Source organism: Anabrus simplex, chromosome 5 (genome assembly GCF_040414725.1).
Source record: "Anabrus simplex isolate iqAnaSimp1 chromosome 5, ASM4041472v1, whole genome shotgun sequence".
NCBI classification, from domain to species: Eukaryota; Metazoa; Arthropoda; class Insecta; order Orthoptera; family Tettigoniidae; genus Anabrus; species Anabrus simplex.
Genome location: NC_090269.1, coordinates 238027233 through 238051640, shown reverse-complemented (window position 1 = coordinate 238051640; position 24408 = coordinate 238027233). Strand labels below are relative to the sequence as shown.

Sequence of the window (24408 nt, the reverse complement as noted above, 5' to 3'; positions counted from 1 at the left end):
AGATGAACATTTCACGAATTTTTTCACGAGTTTTAAAGATACCCAGATGCCCTCCTAATGGGGTTTCATGACAATACTTGAAGATCATAGGCACAAGAACAGCTGGAACGACAACTTTCATCATCTTATCATGCATCGATGGGCAACATAGAACACCATTCCTCAGAACATAAGGGACAACATGTTCCCCAGAAGAAAGGGTTTCCATTATCGGAGCCAGCGTCGGATCTTCGCGTTGGTATTTCTCGATATCCCTAAAGAGCATGGGGGCATCCGTTAAGATGGCATTAACATCAGATAGTATGGACTCGGGAGGTGATGAACTGTCGACCGGTTCTTGGGTCTCGACGTCGTTTGAAAACATACGGCTGAGTCCATCAGCGACAATATTTTCGGTACCTCTGATATGTCTAACATCAAACTGGAAGGCAGAAATACGGATGGCCCAGCGGGCTATACGACCAGTACGACGCGGCCTACCTAAGACCCAACTTAGGGCTTGATTATCTGTCTCCAGGTCGAATTTAACATGTTCCAGATAGAGACGGAACTTCTCTAAGGCGAATAAGACTGCCAAACCTTCGAGCTCATAGATGGAATACTTGGCTTCTTGAGCCGACAATGTCCTAGACGCATAGGCGATGGGGCGCCTCCCTAGTTCAGTCTCTTGAAGAAGGACTGCAGCTACCGCTGACGACGACGCGTCGGTTTGGACGATGAATTTCTTCGAGAAATCAGGCATAGCAAGTACAGGGCCATTACAAAGTGCTAATTTAAGGTCTTCAAAAGCGGCTTGTTGAGAAGGTCCCCACTCGAATTTGATGCCTTTCCTACGAAGAAGGTTTAAGGGCGCCGCTCTATTAGCGAAGTTAGGAATAAACTTCCTGAAGAAATTCACCATACCAATGAACCTGGCGATACCTTTAGTGTCCTTGGGAGGTTTGAAATCACGGATGGCCTGTGTTCTAGAATGATCGACTGCTACACCATCAGGTGACACAATATGCCCTAGGAAAGACATAGAGGGCTTAGCAAAGGCAACCTTGGACAACTTAACAGTTAACCCAGCCTTACGAAGGCGGTCGAGAACTTCTCGCAGATGATCTAGATGTTCTTCAAAAGTCTCTGAAAATACGACGACATCATCCAAGTAGTGATATAAGTACTCGAATTTGATGTCGGAGAAGACCCTATCTAGTAGCCTAGTGAGCACAGCTGCTCCGGTGGGGAGCCCGAAAGGCACGCGGTTGTATTCATATTAATTCCAGTCCGTGGCAAACGCTGTAAGATGTTTAGACTCTTCGGCAAGGGGAATTTGATTATAGGCCTGATTCAAGTCCAAGATGGTGAAGAACTTGGCCTTACGAAACCATGAAAAACAAGAATGAAGGTCAGGAAGGGGCACAGATTGCAACACCACCTTCCGATTGAGAGCCCTGTAATCAATGACAGGCCTGAAGCCTCCTTGGGGTTTCGGGACCAAAAAAATAGGCGAAGAATACGCTGACTTAGAGGGCCTAATAATACCGTCCTTCAACATCTGATCGATGATTTCTTTCAGAGCCTTCATTTTAGGTGGAGATAGCCTATAAGGTGGAAAACGGACAGGAATCGAATCCGTGACCTCAATTTTGTATTCAATAAGGTCAGTAACACCAAGAGTATCAGAGAACACCTCGGGAAACGACTGACACAATTTGCGAATACTATCAGCCTGCTCCTCAGGTAGATGTCTAAGGTCTAACAACATCTCATCCTGGGTAGGCGAAATAGAAGAACATGATGCAGAATTACACTTTAATAGAGGGATATTACAATTAGAGGCAAATTTGAAAGTGCAAGACCTACTCTGAAGATCGAGCACAAGACCAGTGTGAGAGATAAAGTCCGCTCCCAATATAATGGGGCAAGACAAGAGCTTGGCCACAAACAATTTAACTCTCCAAGTGAATTTAAAAATACGAATTTTGACCGATAAGGAACCTAGAATTTCTAATGGGGATGAATTAGCCGAAACATATTGCACAGGAGATGAGACATAGTCAGGTAGTTTACAAACAGATTTCAATTTAGAATACCATTCAGCCGAAATAATCGAACAAACACTGCCTGAGTCTAAGAGAGCTGTAATAGGCTCGTTATTTAACTCAATCTTAAGAAAAGGAACCGGTGTGGGGGAATCCGCCGCAATCCTGAGACACTCTTTGGGACCTTCAAAAGATAAATTTGAAAATTGCTCGTTCTCTAAATTTACAACCTGTTTACCAGGGGCTGAGTCTCGGGAAGATGGATTAGTCGACTCAGCCGAAGGCACTAGTCACTTTTTATTATTGGCATAGGTAGAATTTGCACCAGACGTTGAGCAGGAGGGGGTGCTATTCGAGTTTGGGCAATTCTTGGCGATATGTGAGAAAGCCCCACATTTAAAACAGCCTTGTGCTGAACCAGCTCCATTATTTGCCCTACTAGTTTTGACCAATGGACATTTATTGCGAAGATGGTCAGGCGACCCGCAAGCATAACATTTACGGGGTGTGACTGGTCGGCGAGGTGGAGGCCGAGTGTTACTAAAGGAAGGCGGGGGTTCTTTCGCTACACGCAAAGAATCGGCGTATCTAACTCCTTCCGCTGAGACGGCCAACGCTTCAAGTTCAGAGAAAGTTTGCGGGCACGCCGCGAAACACAAGAATGATCTATAAGATGGTGAAATGCCTTCTACAATAGCTTGTACAATTTGATCCTCAGGGAAGTGAAGAGCAAACACCCTGGTATAAAACTTAATGTCTTGTATGAAATCAGCCAAGTTCTCATCCAATCGCTGTACACGATAATAGTACTTCTGAATCAGAGATGACCTCGCGCGGGCGGGAATAAAATTTGCAAGCAAGTGTGCATGAAAATCTTTAATAGATGACTGTTCGGCTATGGCTCTTACTATTTTGTCAGAAAGAATACCAATTGCATAAGGATAGATGATTTGCAAAATTTGACATGGAGAAAGAGAAAACACAAGGGCATGATCCTGAAATTCAACCAGAAATCTTAAAAATGAAATTACTTCACTGGTGGTATTAACCGAAAACTTAGAGATACCTCTGAGCAACATTGCCAATGGATGAGGCAAGCTGCTAAACCCGGGTGACATAGTAGGTAAAGGTTTCAATGGCAAGGAAGTTAATTCAGAACGGATGTTACTCAATGATGCACGACGTTCAGATTCGTTGTCCAATGGGGCGGAGATAGTTTGGGCAGCTACGGTTATCCTATTCACTTCTCCCTTGGGAGGCGCTTCCTCACTACCTGCATTCACTGTGGTGGGTAGATCGCTTTTGGGAGGAACCTCCCCTGTTAACAACTGAGTGACCTTGCTAGATAATTCAGACATATTTTCAAGCAGCGTACTAGCTTCCTTCTTCTGAACGTCATTCAACTTTAGAGACAACAGATCGTTAACCCTATTCGAAAAGTGATATAGCCTAGCTTGCACACGCTTAATTTGATTAGGAGAAGGATCATTTTCATCAAAAAAACTAACTACAGAAGCTAGCCCAGTAATATTCTCCGTGATCGTGGAAAGAGAGTCGTCAATTTCTTTCTCTCCCAAATTGGGGATGGAAATTGGCAAATCAAGGGACTCTCTAAGCTTGTTTGTGTCTACTGCAACCGTGCCTCCAGATTGTACATTTCTAATAGTCAATTCATAGATCAACTCCTCCTTGCGCAAATAGTTAAGATGGAGAACATCGCGAGGGCCGGGCATGGTGACAGAACAATTTTGACAAACTCAAAAAATTCCAGCAACTGGGAAAATAGTTAGAGTTCGGGACAAACAATATTTAGCCGTCAAAAGGGGCTAAATTGAGACCCATTCAACCACGCTCTGCTACCACTTGTTACCGTATTTTGGTGGTAGGTAGAGGTGTAAGAAGGTGCGGGCGTGAATGGGTCTCGAACTACGGAATCAAAGTTAATGTAAAATTTAACAAGGTTATATTTTCTTTTCAATATTAAGTAATAACAAAGAACAGGTACTTAGTAGCCGAAACACAATTTGAAATGTACAATTACAGGGATTACAGAATTTGGGCTTCGAGCCCTGAGTTCACAATTCTTGAGCAACTAGCCCAACTTTCCGATATACAAATTTTAACAAAGGGGCAGAAGACCCCAATCAAACCCTGGAGCACTTGCTCCAAATTACACAGTAAAGCCTTCTCGAGGCATACAACACTCCGTTTCCAAAAGAGCCACTCGCTCTTTAATTTAAGCCTCTCCCAGGCCACACCAAACTCCACCTTCAAGCTGTCCTCAACGGACATAAACACAGGGGTGACATACCCAATCTACGAGGTCTATTAAATGAAAAGCAGGTTAATTAAATGACCTCTAAAACAATTTGAGAGGAGGCGAACTTGCACTCCTAATACACTTTGATTAAGACCTACTTGGCCCTAGGCCGTTAATACAAGGGCTAATCCCATACTAAAGAGGTGACTTAAGAAGAGAACAATTTGTTTTACGTTAACGGAGAATAGGTTGAGAAAACTAAGTTCACCTCACAACAATATGAGTGGGAGCTCGAGAGGGTTAGCACTCTCTATCCCAGTATGAAGCTTTAAAAGAGAATATATGAAAAGAGTAGTTACATTTTAGGAAAAGGTTACATGGTTGAACGCTTAGAACCCGCCCCGAAAGTTAAACTGCTGAGCTAGCAAAGAAAGAAGTTATTAATCGGCCATTACCTTGTTGTTGACCGCTGCCGAAGAAAGAGGCGCTTCCCGCCCCCTGCTATGTACTTAACACACTGAAAGATGGAACAGAAGTGGCCCGGAGACCCTAAAATCAGCAGTTTATATCCTCTCGCGGAAGGTTCTAGGCGTTAGGGGAAAGAAAACACCCTCCCACAAACTTTTTATTGGCTAGGTTACAGAAACATATCCAAGTTGGGGGGAAATACATCGGATTGGTCGGAAATTACTAAAAGAAATTCGGGATTGGATAAATCTAAAACAAGGGGAAAAAGATGGGTATACAGCCAACTTAAACAATAACAGAAAGAAATTTAACAAGAAACAAACATTTGAACTAAAAATTTCTCCAACAAAATAGTTCTTTGACTCCGCACTAGGGTGCACTATTGTTGACCTTCCGTAGTGTCCTCTAGGAGAGAAAGTTCACACTTCTTACTTCAGGCGAAACAAAAACACATCAAAAATGACACAGTTCAAAAACTCAAAATTTTCCACGTGGTGACATCTTCTGAGAAGGTAGCGAATTAATAGCGTATATAAAGTTCAGACTTCCTCCAGCAGAGGAGTTTCAACAGGCGCACATTTTAAATTAGCGGAGTGGAGGTGTACCGCCCGGTACAGACCTCCCCCCCAAAAAGTTCCACCAGGGGTGACACATGAAATTGTTTGAAACAAGGTCCAAGTTATGCTGTGGATATGAAGATTGATTGCAGAAGCATTTATAAGATTTCTTAATTTGGTTTGATTCAGTTTCAACATTTGTTGTTGCAGGTGAAGTACAGTCTTTATGTTTGTAGAAGTTGAGTTCTGAAGATAAACTTTTAATACTTAAAAGTGAAGAAAAATTTTGCATAGTCCACCAAATATTGCAGTTAAATTCCCAAGTGTAGTCATTACTTATAGTAACTGTTCATGTAGTTGATGGTGATGAAGTGGGATGGCCAGACCGGCCGTTGCGGCTTGCGTCCAAAGGAGGCCGCTCGGACCCCTCAAGTACCCTGAGATACCGCTCGCCCGCACTATGAGGGGAGCAGAGGTGTTGAAGCACGCCGCGCCCGCGGTGAACATATACAGGCTGCGGGCAAGTAGCAGGTCGTGCGCCGCACATCAGCCTTGGCCGGGAGGAGAGCTCCGGCTCGCCGTGCACACGTCGTCCTCGCTGGGGCCGAGGGGGCCCGTCCTCGGACCCAGTTGCTGCACGGCGCCGCGCGGCTGCGGGGGCACTGAAACATTAAAGCTAGGCGGCAGAATATTGTTGGACCATCATCATTTCTTTGAGGGCACAGGCTTGGTGAGGAGGTTGAGGGGTCAGCGGCGTGCAGATATCCATGGCATTTACTCAAATCAAGCCACAGTGTGTATTGAAGCAGGAGACGGGAGCGTGGTACTGGCCGAGGCAAGGACAGAATGGCAGTTTAACGGATCGGGGAAGGTTTTACAAGAGGCTTACATATAAGACAAAATATTATAGAAGGGGCAGAAAGCCTTAAATGTTGAACTCAAAAAAAAATATAACCTTCATATTCCTTTCAAATTATATGAAGCAAGTTGACACAAAATTTACACTGGTTTCACCTGTGACAGGTGAACCCTATATATCCTCTCGGTGGCTGGATTGCTTACTAACAACATAACTGGCGTAAGAAAATCGAGAATGATACAAGGCCCATGAAATCTGGGGGCAAGCTTGCCCGCGGGAACAAAATTCTTGACCATCACCTGGTCACCTACCTTCAAAGTGGTGGGTCTCCGTCCACGATCATACTTTTCCCTAACCTTTTCATGAGATACCTTAAGATTGGCTTTAGCCTTCTTCCAAAGATCTTTAATATTATCCGGTTCTATTGTCTCGGGTAGAATGTCACTCAGAGACCAGAGGTTAGAGAGCGGCGAGTTGGGAACAAACTTGAACATCAAAGAAGCTGGAGTGAATTTATGTGATTCATGAACCGCCGAATTCAAAGCAAAAGCTAACCAATGCAGGGACGTGTCCCACCTGGAATGATCATCATGATGATAGGCAATCAATGCGGACCTGAGATTACGATTAACCCGTTCAGCCAGAGATGGTTGAGGGTAATACGCAGAAGTAGTTACATGAGAGATGGATAAGTCAAAACAGAATTTACGAAATAAATTAGATGTAAAAGCCTTAGCATTATCAGATACAATATATTGGCACGGACCAAAAGAAGCAAAAATAGAATTTAAGCAAGTAATGGTAGACTGAGCGGTAGCCAGCTTAGTCGGAAATAACCAGGAAAATCTGGTAAAACCATCTACACATACAAGGATGAATTTGTTGGCATTTCCCTTCGACTGGGGGAAGGGTCCTACATAATCAATATACAGGCGTTCCGTGGGGCGCGATGCTTGATGCGAAGACAAAAGGCCTACCTTGGTGGACATGGTGGGTTTACTGAGCAAACAAGATTTACAAGCCTTTACTAGTTCACGAATTTCACCGTCCATACCTTTCCAGATGAACATTTCACGAATTTTTTCACGAGTTTTAAAGATACCCAGATGCCCTCCTAATGGGGTTTCATGACAATACTTGAAGATCATAGGCACAAGAACAGCTGGAACGACAACTTTCATCATCTTATCATGCATCGATGGGCAACATAGAACACCATTCCTCAGAACATAAGGGACAACATGTTCCCCAGAAGAAAGGGTTTCCATTATCGGAGCCAGCGTCGGATCTTCGCGTTGGTATTTCTCGATATCCCTAAAGAGCATGGGGGCATCCGTTAAGATGGCATTAACATCAGATAGTATGGACTCGGGAGGTGATGAACTGTCGACCGGTTCTTGGGTCTCGACGTCGTTTGAAAACATACGGCTGAGTCCATCAGCGACAATATTTTCGGTACCTCTGATATGTCTAACATCAAACTGGAAGGCAGAAATACGGATGGCCCAGCGGGCTATACGACCAGTACGACGCGGCCTACCTAAGACCCAACTTAGGGCTTGATTATCTGTCTCCAGGTCGAATTTAACATGTTCCAGATAGAGACGGAACTTCTCTAAGGCGAATAAGACTGCCAAACCTTCGAGCTCATAGATGGAATACTTGGCTTCTTGAGCCGACAATGTCCTAGACGCATAGGCGATGGGGCGCCTCCCTAGTTCAGTCTCTTGAAGAAGGACTGCAGCTACCGCTGACGACGACGCGTCGGTTTGGACGATGAATTTCTTCGAGAAATCAGGCATAGCAAGTACAGGGCCATTACAAAGTGCTAATTTAAGGTCTTCAAAAGCGGCTTGTTGAGAAGGTCCCCACTCGAATTTGATGCCTTTCCTACGAAGAAGGTTTAAGGGCGCCGCTCTATTAGCGAAGTTAGGAATAAACTTCCTGAAGAAATTCACCATACCAATGAACCTGGCGATACCTTTAGTGTCCTTGGGAGGTTTGAAATCACGGATGGCCTGTGTTCTAGAATGATCGACTGCTACACCATCAGGTGACACAATATGCCCTAGGAAAGACATAGAGGGCTTAGCAAAGGCAACCTTGGACAACTTAACAGTTAACCCAGCCTTACGAAGGCGGTCGAGAACTTCTCGCAGATGATCTAGATGTTCTTCAAAAGTCTCTGAAAATACGACGACATCATCCAAGTAGTGATATAAGTACTCGAATTTGATGTCGGAGAAGACCCTATCTAGTAGCCTAGTGAGCACAGCTGCTCCGGTGGGGAGCCCGAAAGGCACGCGGTTGTATTCATATTAATTCCAGTCCGTGGCAAACGCTGTAAGATGTTTAGACTCTTCGGCAAGGGGAATTTGATTATAGGCCTGATTCAAGTCCAAGATGGTGAAGAACTTGGCCTTACGAAACCATGAAAAACAAGAATGAAGGTCAGGAAGGGGCACAGATTGCAACACCACCTTCCGATTGAGAGCCCTGTAATCAATGACAGGCCTGAAGCCTCCTTGGGGTTTCGGGACCAAAAAAATAGGCGAAGAATACGCTGACTTAGAGGGCCTAATAATACCGTCCTTCAACATCTGATCGATGATTTCTTTCAGAGCCTTCATTTTAGGTGGAGATAGCCTATAAGGTGGAAAACGGACAGGAATCGAATCCGTGACCTCAATTTTGTATTCAATAAGGTCAGTAACACCAAGAGTATCAGAGAACACCTCGGGAAACGACTGACACAATTTGCGAATACTATCAGCCTGCTCCTCAGGTAGATGTCTAAGGTCTAACAACATCTCATCCTGGGTAGGCGAAATAGAAGAACATGATGCAGAATTACACTTTAATAGAGGGATATTACAATTAGAGGCAAATTTGAAAGTGCAAGACCTACTCTGAAGATCGAGCACAAGACCAGTGTGAGAGATAAAGTCCGCTCCCAATATAATGGGGCAAGACAAGAGCTTGGCCACAAACAATTTAACTCTCCAAGTGAATTTAAAAATACGAATTTTGACCGATAAGGAACCTAGAATTTCTAATGGGGATGAATTAGCCGAAACATATTGCACAGGAGATGAGACATAGTCAGGTAGTTTACAAACAGATTTCAATTTAGAATACCATTCAGCCGAAATAATCGAACAAACACTGCCTGAGTCTAAGAGAGCTGTAATAGGCTCGTTATTTAACTCAATCTTAAGAAAAGGAACCGGTGTGGGGGAATCCGCCGCAATCCTGAGACACTCTTTGGGACCTTCAAAAGATAAATTTGAAAATTGCTCGTTCTCTAAATTTACAACCTGTTTACCAGGGGCTGAGTCTCGGGAAGATGGATTAGTCGACTCAGCCGAAGGCACTAGTCACTTTTTATTATTGGCATAGGTAGAATTTGCACCAGACGTTGAGCAGGAGGGGGTGCTATTCGAGTTTGGGCAATTCTTGGCGATATGTGAGAAAGCCCCACATTTAAAACAGCCTTGTGCTGAACCAGCTCCATTATTTGCCCTACTAGTTTTGACCAATGGACATTTATTGCGAAGATGGTCAGGCGACCCGCAAGCATAACATTTACGGGGTGTGACTGGTCGGCGAGGTGGAGGCCGAGTGTTACTAAAGGAAGGCGGGGGTTCTTTCGCTACACGCAAAGAATCGGCGTATCTAACTCCTTCCGCTGAGACGGCCAACGCTTCAAGTTCAGAGAAAGTTTGCGGGCACGCCGCGAAACACAAGAATGATCTATAAGATGGTGAAATGCCTTCTACAATAGCTTGTACAATTTGATCCTCAGGGAAGTGAAGAGCAAACACCCTGGTATAAAACTTAATGTCTTGTATGAAATCAGCCAAGTTCTCATCCAATCGCTGTACACGATAATAGTACTTCTGAATCAGAGATGACCTCGCGCGGGCGGGAATAAAATTTGCAAGCAAGTGTGCATGAAAATCTTTAATAGATGACTGTTCGGCTATGGCTCTTACTATTTTGTCAGAAAGAATACCAATTGCATAAGGATAGATGATTTGCAAAATTTGACATGGAGAAAGAGAAAACACAAGGGCATGATCCTGAAATTCAACCAGAAATCTTAAAAATGAAATTACTTCACTGGTGGTATTAACCGAAAACTTAGAGATACCTCTGAGCAACATTGCCAATGGATGAGGCAAGCTGCTAAACCCGGGTGACATAGTAGGTAAAGGTTTCAATGGCAAGGAAGTTAATTCAGAACGGATGTTACTCAATGATGCACGACGTTCAGATTCGTTGTCCAATGGGGCGGAGATAGTTTGGGCAGCTACGGTTATCCTATTCACTTCTCCCTTGGGAGGCGCTTCCTCACTACCTGCATTCACTGTGGTGGGTAGATCGCTTTTGGGAGGAACCTCCCCTGTTAACAACTGAGTGACCTTGCTAGATAATTCAGACATATTTTCAAGCAGCGTACTAGCTTCCTTCTTCTGAACGTCATTCAACTTTAGAGACAACAGATCGTTAACCCTATTCGAAAAGTGATATAGCCTAGCTTGCACACGCTTAATTTGATTAGGAGAAGGATCATTTTCATCAAAAAAACTAACTACAGAAGCTAGCCCAGTAATATTCTCCGTGATCGTGGAAAGAGAGTCGTCAATTTCTTTCTCTCCCAAATTGGGGATGGAAATTGGCAAATCAAGGGACTCTCTAAGCTTGTTTGTGTCTACTGCAACCGTGCCTCCAGATTGTACATTTCTAATAGTCAATTCATAGATCAACTCCTCCTTGCGCAAATAGTTAAGATGGAGAACATCGCGAGGGCCGGGCATGGTGACAGAACAATTTTGACAAACTCAAAAAATTCCAGCAACTGGGAAAATAGTTAGAGTTCGGGACAAACAATATTTAGCCGTCAAAAGGGGCTAAATTGAGACCCATTCAACCACGCTCTGCTACCACTTGTTACCGTATTTTGGTGGTAGGTAGAGGTGTAAGAAGGTGCGGGCGTGAATGGGTCTCGAACTACGGAATCAAAGTTAATGTAAAATTTAACAAGGTTATATTTTCTTTTCAATATTAAGTAATAACAAAGAACAGGTACTTAGTAGCCGAAACACAATTTGAAATGTACAATTACAGGGATTACAGAATTTGGGCTTCGAGCCCTGAGTTCACAATTCTTGAGCAACTAGCCCAACTTTCCGATATACAAATTTTAACAAAGGGGCAGAAGACCCCAATCAAACCCTGGAGCACTTGCTCCAAATTACACAGTAAAGCCTTCTCGAGGCATACAACACTCCGTTTCCAAAAGAGCCACTCGCTCTTTAATTTAAGCCTCTCCCAGGCCACACCAAACTCCACCTTCAAGCTGTCCTCAACGGACATAAACACAGGGGTGACATACCCAATCTACGAGGTCTATTAAATGAAAAGCAGGTTAATTAAATGACCTCTAAAACAATTTGAGAGGAGGCGAACTTGCACTCCTAATACACTTTGATTAAGACCTACTTGGCCCTAGGCCGTTAATACAAGGGCTAATCCCATACTAAAGAGGTGACTTAAGAAGAGAACAATTTGTTTTACGTTAACGGAGAATAGGTTGAGAAAACTAAGTTCACCTCACAACAATATGAGTGGGAGCTCGAGAGGGTTAGCACTCTCTATCCCAGTATGAAGCTTTAAAAGAGAATATATGAAAAGAGTAGTTACATTTTAGGAAAAGGTTACATGGTTGAACGCTTAGAACCCGCCCCGAAAGTTAAACTGCTGAGCTAGCAAAGAAAGAAGTTATTAATCGGCCATTACCTTGTTGTTGACCGCTGCCGAAGAAAGAGGCGCTTCCCGCCCCCTGCTATGTACTTAACACACTGAAAGATGGAACAGAAGTGGCCCGGAGACCCTAAAATCAGCAGTTTATATCCTCTCGCGGAAGGTTCTAGGCGTTAGGGGAAAGAAAACACCCTCCCACAAACTTTTTATTGGCTAGGTTACAGAAACATATCCAAGTTGGGGGGAAATACATCGGATTGGTCGGAAATTACTAAAAGAAATTCGGGATTGGATAAATCTAAAACAAGGGGAAAAAGAGGGGTATACAGCCAACTTAAACAATAACAGAAAGAAATTTAACAAGAAACAAACATTTGAACTAAAAATTTCTCCAACAAAATAGTTCTTTGACTCCGCACTAGGGTGCACTATTGTTGACCTTCCGTAGTGTCCTCTAGGAGAGAAAGTTCACACTTCTTACTTCAGGCGAAACAAAAACACATCAAAAATGACACAGTTCAAAAACTCAAAATTTTCCACGTGGTGACATCTTCTGAGAAGGTAGCGAATTAATAGCGTATATAAAGTTCAGACTTCCTCCAGCAGAGGAGTTTCAACAGGCGCACATTTTAAATTAGCGGAGTGGAGGTGTACCGCCCGGTACAGACCTCCCCCCCAAAAAGTTCCACCAGGGGTGACACATGAAATTGTTTGAAACAAGGTCCAAGTTATGCTGTGGATATGAAGATTGATTGCAGAAGCATTTATAAGATTTCTTAATTTGGTTTGATTCAGTTTCAACATTTGTTGTTGCAGGTGAAGTACAGTCTTTATGTTTGTAGAAGTTGAGTTCTGAAGATAAACTTTTAATACTTAAAAGTGAAGAAAAATTTTGCATAGTCCACCAAATATTGCAGTTAAATTCCCAAGTGTAGTCATTACTTATAGTAACTGTTCATGTAGTTGATGGTGATGAAGTGGGATGGCCAGACCGGCCGTTGCGGCTTGCGTCCAAAGGAGGCCGCTCGGACCCCTCAAGTACCCTGAGATACCGCTCGCCCGCACTATGAGGGGAGCAGAGGTGTTGAAGCACGCCGCGCCCGCGGTGAACATATACAGGCTGCGGGCAAGTAGCAGGTCGTGCGCCGCACATCAGCCTTGGCCGGGAGGAGAGCTCCGGCTCGCCGTGCACACGTCGTCCTCGCTGGGGCCGAGGGGGCCCGTCCTCGGACCCAGTTGCTGCACGGCGCCGCGCGGCTGCGGGGGCACTGAAACATTAAAGCTAGGCGGCAGAATATTGTTGGACCATCATCATTTCTTTGAGGGCACAGGCTTGGTGAGGAGGTTGAGGGGTCAGCGGCGTGCAGATATCCATGGCATTTACTCAAATCAAGCCACAGTGTGTATTGAAGCAGGAGACGGGAGCGTGGTACTGGCCGAGGCAAGGACAGAATGGCAGTTTAACGGATCGGGGAAGGTTTTACAAGAGGCTTACATATAAGACAAAATATTATAGAAGGGGCAGAAAGCCTTAAATGTTGAACTCAAAAAAAAATATAACCTTCATATTCCTTTCAAATTATATGAAGCAAGTTGACACAAAATTTACACTGGTTTCACCTGTGACAGGTGAACCCTATATATCCTCTCGGTGGCTGGATTGCTTACTAACAACATAACTGGCGTAAGAAAATCGAGAATGATACAAGGCCCATGAAATCTGGGGGCAAGCTTGCCCGCGGGAACAAAATTCTTGACCATCACCTGGTCACCTACCTTCAAAGTGGTGGGTCTCCGTCCACGATCATACTTTTCCCTAACCTTTTCATGAGATACCTTAAGATTGGCTTTAGCCTTCTTCCAAAGATCTTTAATATTATCCGGTTCTATTGTCTCGGGTAGAATGTCACTCAGAGACCAGAGGTTAGAGAGCGGCGAGTTGGGAACAAACTTGAACATCAAAGAAGCTGGAGTGAATTTATGTGATTCATGAACCGCCGAATTCAAAGCAAAAGCTAACCAATGCAGGGACGTGTCCCACCTGGAATGATCATCATGATGATAGGCAATCAATGCGGACCTGAGATTACGATTAACCCGTTCAGCCAGAGATGGTTGAGGGTAATACGCAGAAGTAGTTACATGAGAGATGGATAAGTCAAAACAGAATTTACGAAATAAATTAGATGTAAAAGCCTTAGCATTATCAGATACAATATATTGGCACGGACCAAAAGAAGCAAAAATAGAATTTAAGCAAGTAATGGTAGACTGAGCGGTAGCCAGCTTAGTCGGAAATAACCAGGAAAATCTGGTAAAACCATCTACACATACAAGGATGAATTTGTTGGCATTTCCCTTCGACTGGGGGAAGGGTCCTACATAATCAATATACAGGCGTTCCGTGGGGCGCGATGCTTGATGCGAAGACAAAAGGCCTACCTTGGTGGACATGGTGGGTTTACTGAGCAAACAAGATTTACAAGCCTTTACTAGTTCACGAATTTCACCGTCCATACCTTTCCAGATGAACATTTCACGAATTTTTTCACGAGTTTTAAAGATACCCAGATGCCCTCCTAATGGGGTTTCATGACAATACTTGAAGATCATAGGCACAAGAACAGCTGGAACGACAACTTTCATCATCTTATCATGCATCGATGGGCAACATAGAACACCATTCCTCAGAACATAAGGGACAACATGTTCCCCAGAAGAAAGGGTTTCCATTATCGGAGCCAGCGTCGGATCTTCGCGTTGGTATTTCTCGATATCCCTAAAGAGCATGGGGGCATCCGTTAAGATGGCATTAACATCAGATAGTATGGACTCGGGAGGTGATGAACTGTCGACCGGTTCTTGGGTCTCGACGTCGTTTGAAAACATACGGCTGAGTCCATCAGCGACAATATTTTCGGTACCTCTGATATGTCTAACATCAAACTGGAAGGCAGAAATACGGATGGCCCAGCGGGCTATACGACCAGTACGACGCGGCCTACCTAAGACCCAACTTAGGGCTTGATTATCTGTCTCCAGGTCGAATTTAACATGTTCCAGATAGAGACGGAACTTCTCTAAGGCGAATAAGACTGCCAAACCTTCGAGCTCATAGATGGAATACTTGGCTTCTTGAGCCGACAATGTCCTAGACGCATAGGCGATGGGGCGCCTCCCTAGTTCAGTCTCTTGAAGAAGGACTGCAGCTACCGCTGACGACGACGCGTCGGTTTGGACGATGAATTTCTTCGAGAAATCAGGCATAGCAAGTACAGGGCCATTACAAAGTGCTAATTTAAGGTCTTCAAAAGCGGCTTGTTGAGAAGGTCCCCACTCGAATTTGATGCCTTTCCTACGAAGAAGGTTTAAGGGCGCCGCTCTATTAGCGAAGTTAGGAATAAACTTCCTGAAGAAATTCACCATACCAATGAACCTGGCGATACCTTTAGTGTCCTTGGGAGGTTTGAAATCACGGATGGCCTGTGTTCTAGAATGATCGACTGCTACACCATCAGGTGACACAATATGCCCTAGGAAAGACATAGAGGGCTTAGCAAAGGCAACCTTGGACAACTTAACAGTTAACCCAGCCTTACGAAGGCGGTCGAGAACTTCTCGCAGATGATCTAGATGTTCTTCAAAAGTCTCTGAAAATACGACGACATCATCCAAGTAGTGATATAAGTACTCGAATTTGATGTCGGAGAAGACCCTATCTAGTAGCCTAGTGAGCACAGCTGCTCCGGTGGGGAGCCCGAAAGGCACGCGGTTGTATTCATATTAATTCCAGTCCGTGGCAAACGCTGTAAGATGTTTAGACTCTTCGGCAAGGGGAATTTGATTATAGGCCTGATTCAAGTCCAAGATGGTGAAGAACTTGGCCTTACGAAACCATGAAAAACAAGAATGAAGGTCAGGAAGGGGCACAGATTGCAACACCACCTTCCGATTGAGAGCCCTGTAATCAATGACAGGCCTGAAGCCTCCTTGGGGTTTCGGGACCAAAAAAATAGGCGAAGAATACGCTGACTTAGAGGGCCTAATAATACCGTCCTTCAACATCTGATCGATGATTTCTTTCAGAGCCTTCATTTTAGGTGGAGATAGCCTATAAGGTGGAAAACGGACAGGAATCGAATCCGTGACCTCAATTTTGTATTCAATAAGGTCAGTAACACCAAGAGTATCAGAGAACACCTCGGGAAACGACTGACACAATTTGCGAATACTATCAGCCTGCTCCTCAGGTAGATGTCTAAGGTCTAACAACATCTCATCCTGGGTAGGCGAAATAGAAGAACATGATGCAGAATTACACTTTAATAGAGGGATATTACAATTAGAGGCAAATTTGAAAGTGCAAGACCTACTCTGAAGATCGAGCACAAGACCAGTGTGAGAGATAAAGTCCGCTCCCAATATAATGGGGCAAGACAAGAGCTTGGCCACAAACAATTTAACTCTCCAAGTGAATTTAAAAATACGAATTTTGACCGATAAGGAACCTAGAATTTCTAATGGGGATGAATTAGCCGAAACATATTGCACAGGAGATGAGACATAGTCAGGTAGTTTACAAACAGATTTCAATTTAGAATACCATTCAGCCGAAATAATCGAACAAACACTGCCTGAGTCTAAGAGAGCTGTAATAGGCTCGTTATTTAACTCAATCTTAAGAAAAGGAACCGGTGTGGGGGAATCCGCCGCAATCCTGAGACACTCTTTGGGACCTTCAAAAGATAAATTTGAAAATTGCTCGTTCTCTAAATTTACAACCTGTTTACCAGGGGCTGAGTCTCGGGAAGATGGATTAGTCGACTCAGCCGAAGGCACTAGTCACTTTTTATTATTGGCATAGGTAGAATTTGCACCAGACGTTGAGCAGGAGGGGGTGCTATTCGAGTTTGGGCAATTCTTGGCGATATGTGAGAAAGCCCCACATTTAAAACAGCCTTGTGCTGAACCAGCTCCATTATTTGCCCTACTAGTTTTGACCAATGGACATTTATTGCGAAGATGGTCAGGCGACCCGCAAGCATAACATTTACGGGGTGTGACTGGTCGGCGAGGTGGAGGCCGAGTGTTACTAAAGGAAGGCGGGGGTTCTTTCGCTACACGCAAAGAATCGGCGTATCTAACTCCTTCCGCTGAGACGGCCAACGCTTCAAGTTCAGAGAAAGTTTGCGGGCACGCCGCGAAACACAAGAATGACCTATAAGATGGTGAAATGCCTTCTACAATAGCTTGTACAATTTGATCCTCAGGGAAGTGAAGAGCAAACACCCTGGTATAAAACTTAATGTCTTGTATGAAATCAGCCAAGTTCTCATCCAATCGCTGTACACGATAATAGTACTTCTGAATCAGAGATGACCTCGCGCGGGCGGGAATAAAATTTGCAAGCAAGTGTGCATGAAAATCTTTAATAGATGACTGTTCGGCTATGGCTCTTACTATTTTGTCAGAAAGAATACCAATTGCATAAGGATAGATGATTTGCAAAATTTGACATGGAGAAAGAGAAAACACAAGGGCATGATCCTGAAATTCAACCAGAAATCTTAAAAATGAAATTACTTCACTGGTGGTATTAACCGAAAACTTAGAGATACCTCTGAGCAACATTGCCAATGGATGAGGCAAGCTGCTAAACCCGGGTGACATAGTAGGTAAAGGTTTCAATGGCAAGGAAGTTAATTCAGAACGGATGTTACTCAATGATGCACGACGTTCAGATTCGTTGTCCAATGGGGCGGAGATAGTTTGGGCAGCTACGGTTATCCTATTCACTTCTCCCTTGGGAGGCGCTTCCTCACTACCTGCATTCACTGTGGTGGGTAGATCGCTTTTGGGAGGAACCTCCCCTGTTAACAACTGAGTGACCTTGCTAGATAATTCAGACATATTTTCAAGCAGCGTACTAGCTTCCTTCTTCTGAACGTCATTCAACTTTAGAGACAACAGATCGTTAACCCTATTCGAAAAGTGATATAGCCTAGCTTGCACACGCTTAATTTGATTAGGAGAAGGATCATTTTCATCAAAAAAACTAACTACAGAAGCTAGCCCAGTAATATTCTCCGTGATCGTGGAAAGAGAGTCGTCAATTTCTTTCTCTCCCAAATTGGGGATGGAAATTGGCAAATCAAGGGACTCTCTAAGCTTGTTTGTGTCTACTGCAACCGTGCCTCCAGATTGTACATTTCTAATAGTCAATTCATAGATCAACTCCTCCTTGCGCAAATAGTTAAGATGGAGAACATCGCGAGGGCCGGGCATGGTGACAGAACAATTTTGACAAACTCAAAAAATTCCAGCAACTGGGAAAATAGTTAGAGTTCGGGACAAACAATATTTAGCCGTCAAAAGGGGCTAAATTGAGACCCATTCAACCACGCTCTGCTACCACTTGTTACCGTATTTTGGTGGTAGGTAGAGGTGTAAGAAGGTGCGGGCGTGAATGGGTCTCGAACTACGGAATCAAAGTTAATGTAAAATTTAACAAGGTTATATTTTCTTTTCAATATTAAGTAATAACAAAGAACAGGTACTTAGTAGCCGAAACACAATTTGAAATGTACAATTACAGGGATTACAGAATTTGGGCTTCGAGCCCTGAGTTCACAATTCTTGAGCAACTAGCCCAACTTTCCGATATACAAATTTTAACAAAGGGGCAGAAGACCCCAATCAAACCCTGGAGCACTTGCTCCAAATTACACAGTAAAGCCTTCTCGAGGCATACAACACTCCGTTTCCAAAAGAGCCACTCGCTCTTTAATTTAAGCCTCTCCCAGGCCACACCAAACTCCACCTTCAAGCTGTCCTCAACGGACATAAACACAGGGGTGACATACCCAATCTACGAGGTCTATTAAATGAAAAGCAGGTTAATTAAATGACCTCTAAAACAATTTGAGAGGAGGCGAACTTGCACTCCTAATACACTTTGATTAAGACCTACTTGGCCCTAGGCCGTTAATACAAGGGCTAATCCCATACTAAAGAGGTGACTTAAGAAGAGAACAATTTGTTTTACGTTAACGGAGAATAGGTTGAGAAAACTAAGTTCACCTCACAACAATATGAGTGGGAGCTCGAGAGGGTTAGCACTCTCTATCCCAGTATGAAGCTTTAAAAGAGAATATATGAAAAGAGTAGTTACATTTTAGGAAAAGGTTACATGGTTGAACGCTTAGAACCCGCCCCGAAAGTTAAACTGCTGAGCTAGCAAAGAAAGAAGTTATTAATCGGCCATTACCTTGTTGTTGACCGCTGCCGAAGAAAGAGGCGCTTCCCGCCCCCTGCTATGTACTTAACACACTGAAAGATGGAACAGAAGTGGCCCGGAGACCCTAAAATCAGCAGTTTATATCCTCTCGCGGAAGGTTCTAGGCGTTAGGGGAAAGAAAACACCCTCCCACAAACTTTTTATTGGCTAGGTTACAGAAACATATCCAAGTTGGGGGGAAATACATCGGATTGGTCGGAAATTACTAAAAGAAATTCGGGATTGGATAAATCTAAAACAAGGGGAAAAAGAGGGGTATACAGCCAACTTAAACAATAACAGAAAGAAATTTAACAAGAAACAAACATTTGAACTAAAAATTTCTCCAACAAAATAGTTCTTTGACTCCGCACTAGGGTGCACTATTGTTGATCTTCCGTAGTGTCCTCTAGGAGAGAAAGTTCACACTTCTTACTTCAGGCGAAACAAAAACACATCAAAAATGACACAGTTCAAAAACTCAAAATTTTCCACGTGGTGACATCTTCTGAGAAGGTAGCGAATTAATAGCGTATATAAAGTTCAGACTTCCTCCAGCAGAGGAGTTTCAACAGGCGCACATTTTAAATTAGCGGAGTGGAGGTGTACCGCCCGGTACAGTTTTCAAGTTAGAGAAAGACAAACAGACCAAACAAACAAACAAACAAACAAACAAACAAACAAACAAACAAAGAAACAAACAAACAAACTAACTAACTAACAGACACCAAGGAAACCTACCCTTGGACAGATGGATGCTATATATAAAATTTGGTTCAAATATCTTGTTAGTTTTCAAGTTGTAAGAAGTACGCTTTACACGCACCCGCTCTTGCGTTAAGTCCGCTGGGATTTGTACCGAAAAACGGTCCGTTAATGATATCTCCCTTACTAAATCCTGTTATCGAAATGATGCACATGAGAAAAAAAAGGTTTAAAAAATAATTTTCATTAAGGCAGGTTTATTTCCATTAAGTTCGGTTGTGTATACTTTGAGAGAGTGCAAAATCACGGTTTCGGTTTCGTAAAAATCCCCACTCAGTTCAGGGATTTAGAAACGATATTTGCTCTAAAACCTACCCAAGGAGAGGTGGATTCTAAATATGAAGTTTGGTGGAAATATATATTTAGTAGTTTTCAAGTTATAGAAGGACAGACAAACAGACAAACAGACAAAGAGACTAACAGACAAACAAACAGACAAACAGACACCAAAGCTAAAAATGATGCAGATGGTCATTATTATACCTGAAACGGATAACTGTACCGAAATTTCGCCAAAATAATCAATGTACAGACACACGGTCGTTATGAGCACGTTGAAAAGTGCAGACTTCCACTTCGAGATTCATATCTCCTAAACGGTTTATGATATTAAGAAACAGTTAGCGCCATCAGACGCCTCATTTATCGCTCTAGATGTTTGTTTCTAAACCATTTCCTCGTATCTCCCATATTAAGGGGGTAAATTGAGTTCAAATTTCGAATAGGGTGAAATTTGGGTGCATTTTTAACATTTTACATTACATTTTGCCTACTTATGTATAAGCTAGAATCATGAAATTTGGTACACATATGTCCCTTAATCGTGCCAATGTTCGCACACAACGTGATGATCCTACCATTCTTATAAGTGTGTCAAACAATAAAATATACTTGTAAACATCACCAAATTTACGAACAATCCAGAAATACGGCCAAATTTAACGTATAAGGGAGAGAGATACGACAAAATGTCACAGGACCAAAGTTGTAGATCACTCCGAATTGAAGCGACATTGTGCCATCCGTTTTGTGATACGACTTACCGTTTAGCCAAAAAATAGCTCAGAAGGAATGTCTGCACAGTCATTAAAATTGCCTCCATATTTCGATATCCTTGGGGGTAAAAAGTGAAAAATTTGAACATCTTGGAATTTTCCCGTCGGTTAGGGTTCAAAAGCTATAATTTCACCAAATTTCAATTGTCTACCTCGTCTCGCAGGTTGTGCCGCCATCTTGATTTGGGGGAATGGGGGATAAAAATGAGGAAATTCCCGAAAATTTTTAAGCCCACGAAACCTATAGGTTATCGTTTTGGATATATTATACGACTGTGTTCTTATACTGAGCCCAAAATTTGAGCCCCCCCCCCCCAGCGCGCCCCCTTCAGGGAATTTTGAGAATTTCCGATTTTTCTAGGGATCCTGGGGTCATCAGTTTCCCTCGTACCAAGTTTCAAATTTCTGAGATTTCTGGAAGTGCCTCATTAATTCACGTATTTTTTCATTTTTAAATATTTATATATACATCGCTCCAGCCCGACTTGCTTTTATATATATAGATAGATGACGGATAAGCATGAGCACGTTGAAAAGTGCAGACTTCCACTTCGAGATTCATATCTCCTAAACGGTTTACGATATTAAGAAACGGTTTGCGCCATCAGACGCCTCATTTATCGCTCTACATGTTTGTTTCTAAACCATTTCCTCGTATCTCCCATATTAAGGGGGTAAATTGAGTTCAAATTTTGAATAGGGTGAAATTTGGGTGCATTTTTAACATTTTACATTATATTTTGCCTACTTATGTATAAGCTAGAATCATGAAATTTGGTACACATATGTCACTTAATCGTGCCAATGTGCGCACACAACGTGATGATCCTATCATTCTTATAAGTGTGTCAAACAATAAAATATACTTGTAAAAATCACCAAATTTACGAACAATCCAGAAATACGGCCAAATTTAACGTATAAGGGAGAGAGATACGACAAAATGTCACAGGACCAAAGTTGTAGATCACTCAGAATTGAAGTGACATTGTGCCATCCGTTTTGTGATACGACTTACCGTTTAGCCCAAAAATAGCTCAAAAGGAATGTCTGCACAGTCATTAAAATTGCCTCCATATTTCGATATCCTTGGGGGTAAAAAGTGAAAAATTTGAACATCTTGGAATTTTCCCATCGGTTAGGGACCAAAAGCTATAATTTCACCAAATTTCAATTGTCTACCTCGTCTCGCAGGTTGTGCCGCCATCTTGATTTGGGGGGATGGGGGATAAAAATGAGGAAATTCCCGAAAATTTTTAATCCCACGAAACCTATAGGTTATCGTTTTGGATATACTATACGACTGTGTTCTTATACTGAGCCCAAAATTTGAGCCCCCCCCCCAGCGTGCCCCCTTCAGGGAATTTTGAGAATTTCCTTTTTTTCTAGGGATCCTGGGGTCATCAGTTTCCCTCGTACCAAGTTTCAAATTTCTGAGATTTCTGGAAGTGCCTCATTAATTCACGTCTTTTTTTCATTTTTAAATATTTATATATACATCGCTCCAGCCCGACTTGCTTTTATATATATAGATTTCGAATTTTGGATCTTCAAATGGTGAATTTTCTTAGTCCTAATGAGGAGCTGAATTAACATTCAGCTATAAAAGTAGTTAGTTGCAGAAATATGCAAAAGAAAGGCATTCTAATGCTATAGAAGGCATCTATGAGTTTTTACTCGATTGGAAATCTGCTTTATTGAAAATAAAATCTGTACAATATAAAAGAATAGTTTATTCACACAGTTATTACATACCAAGTATACCCTGAGTATGAATTTGTTGGTGTTAACTGTAAATAACTATAAAATCTTACTTTTTAACCTTAGTAGATTATATCTTTGTTTCTTTTCAGGTTGTTACCTAATTTGGCTGCCCTTATTGCATTTTGCACCTTCATCCTTCCGTGGACTGGCACGGGCCCTCAATGGAACCAAGTTATAACACATCACGCTGATATCTGCAAACAAAACGCCTGGCGAAACATGCTGTTCATTCATAACTACTATGGATTTGAGAATATGGTAAGGCATGAACACGACAATAATAATGTAGTTTTGTCAAAGATGATTCGCCAGTATGCAAAGCAATTTTATGAGTATATTACCCAGTGAGCTGGCGTGCTGTTAGGGTCGTGCAGCTGTGAGCTTGCATTCGTGAGATGGTGGGTTCGAATCCCACAGTTAGCAACCCTGAAGATAGTTTTCCGTGCTTTCCCATTTTCACACCAGGAAAATTCTGGGGTTGTACTTTAATGAAGGCCACGGCTTCTACCTTCCCAGTCCTAACCCCTTCCTACCTTTGCGTTGTCGAAAACTTTTGATGAGTTAATGCGACAGTAAACAATTAACAAAAAGCAAATATTTACGTTGATTTTTGAAATCCTTTGATGAGTATAACATCTCTTCATGCAACGGTTACATAAACAACGAAATGCGGAAAGGTAATAACCATATTTCAATAGTGGATCCTTGTGAGAAACGTATACTAAAAACAGATGTAACAGCAAATGGAAACTGACACCTGCTGGAGTTAACATTATTCTTCTTGAATGAAATGGTCAGAACGATGATGGAAAGGCTATAATTCTTAAATGATTCTCCATGACAGCCATGATATTTTATGAAGTTTATGGAATGTATTGCATTGTCAATGTTCCCATATGAACGCATATGATGGCACTTGATGTCCGTAAGATATTAGGGTTGTTCGAATGCGTTTGAACTTACGATAAGCACAAAATATATCAAAACATTTAGTTCAATGATATGCGACATATTTTATTCCTCTGGATGTGTGATGGTAAGTCTTAGCAACGAATAAGTTGAATTGCACTTGTATATTTTAAATCCTATGCATATGTTCACAACTTTGATGACAAGTAAGCAGGGAACGTATAATCTGGTAGTAAAATATTTATTTAAGGATTAAGTACACTAATGCGAAGTGTGCTGTACAGTCAAAAAATGAATGAGCGCATACGATAGTATAGTTTATGTTTCTCGTACGTACACTTTTCTCGGAAACTATTGAACCTTCAGCTATAATGTTTGTTGTGTGTATCCACAAGGTTTGTATCCACATGGGAGGTGGATCATATTTTGATGATAATTAAAATTAAGTCTGATAAAATATGTAAGGAACCTACTGTGATGGAGTCAACCTGGCCCCAGCCACGAGTGATGTCACCGATTTAGGGTCCCATGCACTCGCTGTTGCAGCAATCATTCAGAGATGAGCCAGCCGCTCAAGGCCAGTCCCCTCTGCCACCTCTCCGTTATATCACCGCAGGCCAATCTGACTGTGCGAGAAAGTACTAGAAGGTGAACCCAGAATTTTAGAATTCCAGAGGGTTTCAGGAGTCCCTCCTTTCGTGA

The 24408-nt window shown here is 42.6% G+C and overlaps 1 protein-coding gene across 1 annotated transcript in view; it reads left to right on the top strand.

The window, feature by feature from the left end:
• drd (drop dead) overlaps positions 1 to 24408 on the top strand; it is a 258127-nt gene that overhangs the window by 206848 nt on the left and 26871 nt on the right. The window contains exon 8 of the mRNA XM_068227602.1: positions 22887 to 23055. Coding sequence (XP_068083703.1) covers positions 22887 to 23055 — 169 coding nt within the window. The remainder of the gene's footprint in view (positions 1 to 22886; positions 23056 to 24408) is intronic.